Source organism: Diospyros lotus, chromosome 14 (genome assembly GCF_014633365.1).
Source record: "Diospyros lotus cultivar Yz01 chromosome 14, ASM1463336v1, whole genome shotgun sequence".
NCBI classification, from domain to species: domain Eukaryota; kingdom Viridiplantae; phylum Streptophyta; class Magnoliopsida; order Ericales; family Ebenaceae; genus Diospyros; species Diospyros lotus.
This window is the reverse complement of record NC_068351.1, coordinates 4,728,139-4,737,623: the sequence shown is the minus strand read 5'-3', so window position 1 is coordinate 4,737,623 and position 9,485 is coordinate 4,728,139. Positions and strand designations below refer to the sequence as shown.

At 35.7% G+C, this 9,485-nt stretch overlaps 1 protein-coding gene across 2 annotated transcripts; it reads left to right on the top strand.

The window, feature by feature from the left end:
* The first annotated feature begins 521 nt into the window (after positions 1 to 521).
* Positions 522 to 2,322, top strand: LOC127789665 (protein BUD31 homolog 2). Of its 2 annotated transcripts, none has more exons than XM_052318609.1 (4): positions 522 to 749; positions 1,011 to 1,112; positions 1,233 to 1,420; positions 1,929 to 2,322. In XM_052318609.1, exons 2-4 carry the CDS (start codon positions 1,019 to 1,021, stop codon positions 2,082 to 2,084), a joined length of 438 nt encoding a protein of 145 aa, XP_052174569.1. In that variant the 5' UTR covers positions 522 to 749; positions 1,011 to 1,018; the 3' UTR covers positions 2,085 to 2,322. The 2 variants fall into 2 exon arrangements, with proteins under 2 accessions (XP_052174569.1, XP_052174568.1); XM_052318608.1 differs by having other exon boundaries at positions 1,008 to 1,112.
* The last annotated feature ends 7,163 nt before the right edge of the window (positions 2,323 to 9,485 follow it).

Below are 9,485 nucleotides of genomic sequence, written 5' to 3'. Positions count from 1 at the left end.
ATGAGAAAAACAAATACTAGATATTTCAATTTCTATATATCTCCCATGTTGTTTAGAGATTTAGGTACTATATTCAAGTTTATGCATATAGTTTAGTTTATGCATTGATTATAAATATTAATGCTTTAAATGTATTGATAAATATAAAAATAAAGAATTTTTTATAATGTATTAACATATATATTTAATATTTTTTTGAAGTAAACTTAAATTTATAAATATAAAGTATTGTATTAATATAATTTTTAATAATTATATATAATTTCTTAATAAATATTTTATTAATTAAAAATTAATTTATATTTTTTTATAAAAAATAGTATTTATGAATTTTAATTATATTATTTAATATCATGCCTATTTTAATTTTTTTTTGTCAAGTTTTCATAATTTATTAATTTTTATAAATTAAATTCATAATTATTAATTATTTAAAATATATATTTATTTAAATACATTATTAACTTAAATGGTACACAATTTTTATGTTAAAAAGTAACTAGCTTAAAAGCTCAAATAAGAAAAGGTAAACCAAACAGCCTCTCGATTCACCCTCGACCTTCATCCCTCGGTCTCCCTTCTTCTCCTCCTAGGTCGAATCTCACCCGTCTCCCTCGCAATCCGTCGCGCCGCCTCCGCCATCTGTACTCCCTCGTTCTCCGCCGCCTTTGTCGCCGCCTCTCTCCCCATCCGCCGCCGTTGCCGGATTCGTCATCTTCTGCCTTCGAATCTACCGAAACTTAATTCAGGTTTTGTTTTTTGACAAGATTTTTTATGTATTTTGATATTGAATTTGCAGTTGTGCGTGTTTATGTATTTATTTTTCTGTTGTGATGTTGAATTTACAGTTCGGATTTCATTAGTATTTCAGTTTTTTGTGTATCCTACGTTGCTGATTCTTTGTTGAGAGGGGAAAAGTTCAATAGTGCAATTACGTATGGATATCATTATTTTGTTTTTGCCAAACGGGTTCGCCCATAATATTCTCTCACTTTGATTGCGGACAGAAGATTTAGAAATGCCAAAGGTGAAGACAAATCGTGTCAAGTATCCTGAGGGTTGGGAACTGATAGAACCTACTCTTCGTGAGTTGCAAGGAAAGATGAGAGAAGGTTGTAATCATTCTCATATTATATGATACTTAAGTGACTGCAATTCCTTTATCTTGTACACTGGACTTCATAAAACTAACCCTAGCTAGGTTGACGAGATTTTATTTGTTTATTGGACAGCTGAGCTTGATCCCCATGATGGCAAAAGGAAATGTGAGGCATTGTGGCCTATTTTCAAAATAGCACATCAGAAGAGTCGCTACATTTTTGACCTTTATTACCGGAGGAAAGAAATATCCAAGGAACTATACGAGTTCTGTCTGGAGCAAGGCTATGCGGACCGTAATCTGATTGCAAAATGGAAGAAGGTTTTATCTCCGCCCCCCTTGAGATTATTTTCTGCATGCTATACTCTGCTTTCCTTTTCCTTCCAAGCCTTTTCTGTTATTATGGTATTTCCAGATGGAATAATTTTTTGACTTTCCTAGTAGTGGTTGGGAATTTTATAATTACGCTTCAATGGCATACTTACAGCAAGTGTTCAAGAATTATGAGATGAAAAATAATTCATGACCTAGCGTTCAGAATAAATTTGAAACGTGCCCCAATATTTACATGTTTTTCAAGTGCTAGAGTTTGTTCCACAAAGATATGGAGTATGCCCTATTTCATTTGATGTATGCTTGGCTGCAATGGTTATAATAAGGAGGGACTCGTGGTTTATTGGGCAAAACGCGAAAGTTAAAGATCAAAATCGCTTTCTTCCAAATGTATTCTGAAAATGAATTTTGAGTTTCTTGTTTGCTTGCGTCTTTTGCTTCCTAATCCATTCTTTTGGGTTTCATCATGTATTCATAGTTTGTCCTTCATTTGCAGCCCGGCTATGAGCGGCTTTGCTGCCTAAGATGCATGCAACCGCGCGATCACAATTTCCAGACGACGTGTGTTTGTCGAGTCCCCAAGCATCTGAGGGAGGAGAAGGTGATAGAGTGCGTCCACTGTGGTTGTAGGGGTTGTGCAAGTGGTGACTGATCCATCTCGGGAAGAAATTGTGAACTTTGGGTCTCCATTCCTGGTACCCATATTTCATTGGCCAATTGATGTCTAAAATAGGTTGATGGCTTGAATCACCTGTACTGAGATACTTTGCAATAGCTGAGACCTTTCTTGTGAGTTGTGATGATACTTGTATCAAGAATTTAGTCCTCTCTCTCTTTCATTGGCCAATTGATGTCTAAAATATGTTGATGGCTTGAATCACCTGTACTGAGATACGACCTTTCTTGTGAGTTGTGATGATACTTGTATCAAGAATTTAGCTCCCTCTCTCTCTCTCTCTCTGCTTGTCTGACCCGTGAGATTGAGGTATGATGTGCTAACATCCCTATTTGGGTTACACAGGGTATGCCTAGATATTATCTATAGCTTCAACTGATGCATATCCATGCCTAATTACTCGATCCATTTCCAAAACTGTCCGCCCAAATCTGGTATTGTTTGAAGCTGGGCCCACACACTCATCCGGCCCAAGACCTGTCAAAGAGTCTCCCGTCATCAGCCTAGTCGTCCGATGGGCGACAAATCACGAGGACAAAACTCAAAGAAGCAGCTGGTTTCTAGAATCTTGCCGTTAACTAGTTCTTATCTTTCCCATGCTAGCGTGCCTTCTCATCTTTCTCATGCCAGCCATTAACTAGTTCTCATCTTTCCTATGTCACTATAGTAATTAATCTATATTTCTCATGAATTCCCAGAACTCTAGACATTTAAAACTATCCAAGCTTCCAATAGGCTGCTGTAAGTTCCTGAGTACAATTAATGTAAATCATGAGTTTTCTCTTATATAAGCCAAGAAGACATGACGAATCATTTATAGTTTTTGAATTTTTGAAGAATTTAGATTATTAATTTATATCAGTCTTTTCTTATCACTTGTTGTTCAAGTGTGGTAAAAATTCAGACTCTTTTTAAGTGTGGTTGACTTACATTATCACTTAGGGACAAGTTGTTCCATCTTGTTCTTTTCTTTTACTTTGCTTTGTTACTTGTCCTAAAAGGTGAATCGCTCATTTCAGTCGCCCCACACTTGGCCTGACAGAATGTGAGGGGGTTAATCATAGTGATTCAGCCGGGCACAGTGGCTAGACCAGTGTTCACTGCGCACAAGGAGCCCCCCTCATTTTGAGAGATTGCTCCTACACTGTCGCTGGCGAGACTCAATCCTTGATCCTTGTCCCAAACTTTATCTTGGAGGCACTTTGTGCCTACAGCTGTGACCAGCTGAGTTGTCCATGCGAGTTACTCTGCTTTGTTACTTGACTATTCTCTATTGGGTTATTTGACTACCTGAATCCAATTAATTTTTCTCCCACCAACGTTACTCGTTCCCAAACCCGATTAATTTTTCCATTTATTCAATTACTCTGCTTTGTTACTTGACTATCTCCTATTGGGCTATTTGACTACCCGAACCCGATTAATTTTTCTCCCATCAACAGTACTCGTTCATTGCTTCCTGGAAGAGTGGGATGCGATTTCCCATTGTCTAGAGCCCAAGTACAAGTCTTGGGCTGAGATCTACTTTTATCTCTGAGGCTGGGAGACCTTTCTTGTGGGCCTTTTATGGGTTATAGAGCCCATAACCTTCTAACCGAGACACAGAACTGATATGTTGCAAGTGTGGGATCACTTCAGCGTCTTCTTCGCATAAGCTCTTTTAGCTGCTGCTTTGTTTGATTAAAGTTTTTTAAGAAAAGAAGTATTTGATTGGTAGTTTTTAATGTTTAAAAATAAAGTCTTTTTTTTAAAAAAAAAAATTAAAGAAGCCCAAAACGGTTAAAAAGTATAAAAAAAGTAATACTTTCTTCTTATGTTTTTCATTATTATAATGAAGAAGAATTTTTTTTTTTTCTTTCATAAGACGTAATAGTGGCCGTTCTTAAGGGATATTGTTGCCATTTTTTAAGTCCTTTCAAAAATTACTAAAGTCAACCTAGTTACACTCTTATCAATTTTTTTTAAATCAGTTTTCTTTAAAATTGTTTTTCTAGGTCAAATTTAATTATTTTTTAATAAGAAAAAGTAGTTTCGAACCAAAGCCTAAAGTCAGCAGTCACCTCGGGGGGCCCGGCTTGAACGACTAGTGCAAGTGTGTAAGAGAACGTTGTTACTGTATTTAATGTGAGAAGACGACCAGACATACACACATAGTTATTGCACTTACAATTGGTATGAATATCAATATTTTCAATTTCATGTCTTGCGATAAGATTTCATACCCCACGGTCAGCACCGGCGTGCTCGATGATATAAAATAATTTATTCACAAGTCTGGCATAAAAGGCAAAGCATCATGAGCATGCATTGGCCAGCTCATCAGCATCACAACGAGATGGACATTTTGGTAATCCTCTCTGTATTTAAATCCCTGTGGTTTTAATTCGTACCCAGTACACTGTCCCTTGTCTTCTTATTCCCCCGGAAAAGTATATTCCAAGCTTCATATAACATCTTCACTCCTTTCTTTAGAGTAAAGTTACAGTTTGGCCCCATCAGTCACTTCAATTTGCACCCAAAATATATACCTCGCCCTAGGTTCGAAGAGTCAATAAATAATTATTTTGGTTTCTTCATGATGAATCTGTTATAAATAAAAAATAAAAGCGTCAAAAAGCTCCATATACAGTAAGTATAAAATTTGGTGGCATTTGAGGTGATTTTAAAGCAACAATATTAAGATCATTCTTTAGTAATTAAAAGGTAATTAGCTAGCCATTCAAATTATAAATATAATTTATTTACAAATCAAGTGTAAAGTTAGGTAAAACTAAAACGTTTTCTTTCAATTCTTGTGGAAGGAAGACTCTGGCACATGTCACTTTACAAATTCATGTAAGTTTAATTTTTTTTTTAAAACATATTATTACTAGAGAGAGAGAGAGAGCGCATGTATTTTTTAAATCTAATATTACCTTTTGGGTTTAAATCATATAAATAAAATACATTTATTAATATATATATTATATCAACAAATATCATATTTTGGAATTATCAAAATAATAATTAATTTCTTAAACACTCATTTTATTTAAAAATTTTTTAAAAAAAATTATAACTGTTAAATGTTACCCAATAAATTTTTATTTAAATTTTTTTACTTTTTTACATGTGTAGCACGTGTGACCTCTCTTTATATATATAGAGAAAGAGAGAGAGAGAGAGAGAGAGAGAGAGAGAGAGAATGTTTGCTCTCCCTTATTGGACTGAGTTTATTCTGTGTTACCATTGACTTGTTGGACTACTAGAATTTACAGATCATGGAAAGCAAGTAAAATAATAGTAATGAATATAAAATATGAACAGTTATGAATATACAATGATAGGTCTATGATGAATAATTGAATATGGAGTCTCTGAACAAAAGCCCCAGAAGAGTTAAATAAATAAATTAACAGGAAGCAGACTTTGTTGTATTGCAGTTTACTTTGCCCAAATGGTTCAGAGTCTCAGACCAATAAAAACGTTTCAACTAATTTATGATATTTTGATAGCTGTGGTCGGTGGAAAAAAACAAGCTAACAACTTTGATTTTTTTAAGTGTTTGAATGATGAGGTTAATCATACGACGATCGACAAAGGATATCCCTTATGAATATAGCCTCCAAATTAATGGATAAAATGTTAGGTAAATGCTAAAACCCCAAAAACAAAATGAAAACTTGTTCAGGAAATTATGCCTTTTTAATCTATTCTTTAAAAAAATAAAATAAAAAACTAGTTTGTTAATTAATTCTTGATTATTATTGTACGTATAATTGCATGTCCAAGTGTGTGTCTTCTGGTGTAAAGTACAACAAATTTAAAAATGCTATTCTATTCAATTATTTAAGAAGAAGACAGAACCTAATGAAGTTTTCAATACAATAAATTCAGTAGTAGTACCAACTTTCAAAGTGCACTTAATGAAAATCACTCGCAAGACCAGCAGTCGTGAAATCAAATTATTAATCTAATTAAGAACTGTCACGCTGGAAGATTTTTTAGAATTGAAGACGTAACTTAAAAAAACAATATTCTTCTGTTTAATAGTTTGGTATTAGTATTTTCATAACACTTATACTATTCAGAAAAAAGAAAAATCTTTGCAAGAAGATGAGATTTGGTGCCTCTTCCTTTGGATGGAATCAGAGTTCGTTTTCAAACTTACTGGAATTTGGCAGCATCTGCCACAACTCCATAAATGATTAAATTGACCCATTGTTTGAGCTGGTGGCCACAAATCGCACCTACAGTTGGGGTTATTGGTGTCGTACGTTTCAGATTTTTCTGAAAATGAACGCCCATATTAGTTTAATTTTTTTTTAAATTAGTTAAAGAAGTCCCAGTTGAATGACAACACAACACTCTGATCATTTGAGATATTAAGACAAACATGATGACACTTTACTGATAAACCCAAACTTTAAACGCTTATGGTAAAGGTCTGGGGTAGGGTACAAGTTTTGCTTGCAAAAGAACAAAAATATAATTACGCGTATTGATCAACTATATAGTAGAACAGTATTATGCCTGTATCATCAATTGCTGGCTTCGCAGACTGGCTAGCTAAGCTAGCTTTCCTGCATTATTTGAGTAAAATAAAAGACAAACATAATCTGGTAGGTATACAGTCTCTTTACTTCTATAGCTAGCTAGTATATAGAGCTAGTATTTTCATTATGATATATTTATATATGTTAGGTCTAAACCAAGTTTGAGTAAAATCTAGGAAGGCTGGCTAAACGGTCGCTGGCTGGCTAGCTAGCCTCCTCATTTGAAGTGGCATTTTAATCTGTGTTACTGAAACATCAGTTTTTAATTAATATTTACCAAGTAATAGGACAGCTCTAATTTCCATCTTATTTTGAGGTATATGATGAACCTTTATTCATTTTCTTAATTTTCCCTATCTGATCTTCCAAGCTCAGCAGCGGCTTTGAATGTGTCCACGGATATGACAGTTGACAAAGGCTGGCAGTGTCTGCTTGCGTACGCAGAGGCCCAGAGATATTTCTTTCTCTTACGATTTCCCGTCTTATCCACATGTATACATCATACATTAAATTTGACGTAAACTTGGATGCGTGACACGTAGACCCTTCACAAATGTCTGCCACAAATATTGGATAGATGATAATCCTCTACGTCGTCCTCTCAGTAATTATGGTGTGCTTACAGTACTTGAGCATATTCAACGAAAACATGGTTAGAAAACGGAAAAGGTTGAGGAGTTTGTTGGTTCTCTCAATTAAGTTAAAATTTAATAAATAATATTTTTTAAACTAATTAAGAAGTGATATATTAGTGACTGTTTAAATTCAGTGAGTCACTATAATAACGTATACTAGAAAATTAGGGTGATGAGGACGACAGTAACTATTATCAATGGTTTGAGGTGTTGATTTTGTGTTTCGTAACGAGGTCTAAGACGATGACAATGATTCAGGTTAGCTTCATAGACTTCAGTCTGGGATTGAAGCGACGATTCCCCCCTTCTCTTATTGGCAGTCCAAAATTAGAAGTCGGATCATAAGCGTTTAACCCTTTCTTTGGAGAAAAAATGGGTTTTGACCCATTTACTCAAGGGAGGGAGGAAGCTCGTGAAGCCCAAGCCCATGAAGCCCATTTCTCTTGTGCCCTAGGCCCTCAATATAAAAGGGATGATTTTTTCCCTTTTGTGCCCTATGTGTGCGGTGGCCGATTCTCTTTGTTGGCGTCCTTTGATGTGGCCGATTGCTCCTTCCTTGTATGGCTGATCCTTCTCGGATGTTTTCCTTCCTTGGTCCGATGCTCCTTTCCTTGTTGAATGCCACACCTTCCTTGTGCGTTGTGGTTGTCCGTCAATGGCATTGGCGACGCCTATTTAGTTCGAGTTGTTTTCTTTTAGGCAAGTGTTCTTGGCCATTGTTGAACCCATATCTTCGTAATTACCCTATGTTTCTTGGTGGATTCTACTATATGTAGAGCCTTATGTGGCTTGGGTGAGGGGTGTCGATTGGTCAAGAGACTTGGGGGTTTGAGGGCTTCAGTTCTTGGGTAAGTTTGGGCTCCTTTGTGGCTTGGTGTCCCTATTATTGGTTGTTGCCTAAGTGGTGATTGGACGAGCCCAAATCAAAACCTTGATACAGTCTTACCAACTGTCATTGTTGCCGAAACAAGGAGTTTTACTTCGTGTTCATCTTTTTGTTGCTGTTATCGATACTTTGTATATTGTTTCAGTTTTCTGGTTCAATCGTTATTATGCATTAACCTTGGTTTGCAGTGTTTCCGTCCTAACAATTGGTATAAGAGCCTTATTAGGCTCCTGAGTGGTGCCTTGTTTCGAACAAGATTTGAAAAGCCCCATTGTTTTTAGATCCAATTTCACGGAAAGTGGTTTTCATATTAGATCTGATTTTGGTTCGATTACTCTTTGCAGACTGTGAGTTGGGTTGAAAGGACTCCAGATTCGGATTCAGCAAATTGTGAGTCATCTTCCCAAGCAACAGTGGTTGCTCACTCGCCTGCTGGCCAGCGACGCGTGGACTTGCAGGCAGCGGCGCGTGAGGCAACGCGTGGAGGTCGAGGTGCCCTTCTTTTGTTCAAGATCTGATCCTGCATCATTCACAGATCTCAGTCCTGAGATTTGTACTGGTACCTTCTGTGGTTTAAATTCTGTGATTTCCATTTCCAGCAACTAGCAGGTCATTGTGTAGGGGTGGCCATTAGGTTTGGGGGTTACCCTGTGGTGGTAACCATTGCTTGTTACTAGAATTAGGATTATCCGTGATTTACTTGTGATTATTTAATTACTTGGTGCCTTTAATTATTGCTAAGTAAATCTGTGATATCAGTGAAATTTGCATTTACTTGTGGTTGTTTTAATTGCCTAGTGTTTCATTATTCTGCCTAGTAAATTCTCTCATATTTGATCATTTATGGGTTCCAGTGTTTTTTTTTTTTTATTTATTTACTGTTGTCTAAACTGCTTAGTGCCTTTTAGATATTGATGAGTAAATCTGTGTTATTTTGGTTTTGTTTTTGTTGGAGTTGATTCTAAGTGAATCAGTTGCCTATGTTTTAAATTGAATCTTTGTGTTTCTGTAAGTCCACTTAGGTAGCATCGTATTTGTGTTTATTTTACTACTGCCATATTGAGAAAAAATTTTGAGATTTATTTGTGGCTATTTTTTTGCTTAGTGTTTAAAAATCTGTGCATGGTAAAATCGTGTTAGGCATTTTCCCTAGCTAATTTGTGCACACCCATTGTGAAACCCTAGTTTTTTGTGATCCTATAGGTTGGAATTTTTTTTTTTTTTTTTTTTTTGTGTTGAGCATATTCTTTATGAACATGGCTACACATTTTGAAATTGGGGTTTTCAATGGGAATGGTGATTTTTCTATTTGGCAACAGAA

What these genes read in the sequence shown, in the direction of transcription:
- LOC127789665 (XM_052318609.1), top strand. Translation starts at nt 1,019, where the DNA reads ATGCCAAAGGTGAAGACAAATCGTGTCAAGTATCCTGAGGGTTGGGAA. An exon ending in GCAAGGAAAGATGAGAGAAG is followed by an intron (nt 1,113 to 1,232) that starts GTTGTAATCATT and finishes TTTATTGGACAG; the next exon opens with CTGAGCTTGATCCCCATGAT. An exon ending in TGATTGCAAAATGGAAGAAG is followed by an intron (nt 1,421 to 1,928) that starts GTTTTATCTCCG and finishes CTTCATTTGCAG; the next exon opens with CCCGGCTATGAGCGGCTTTG.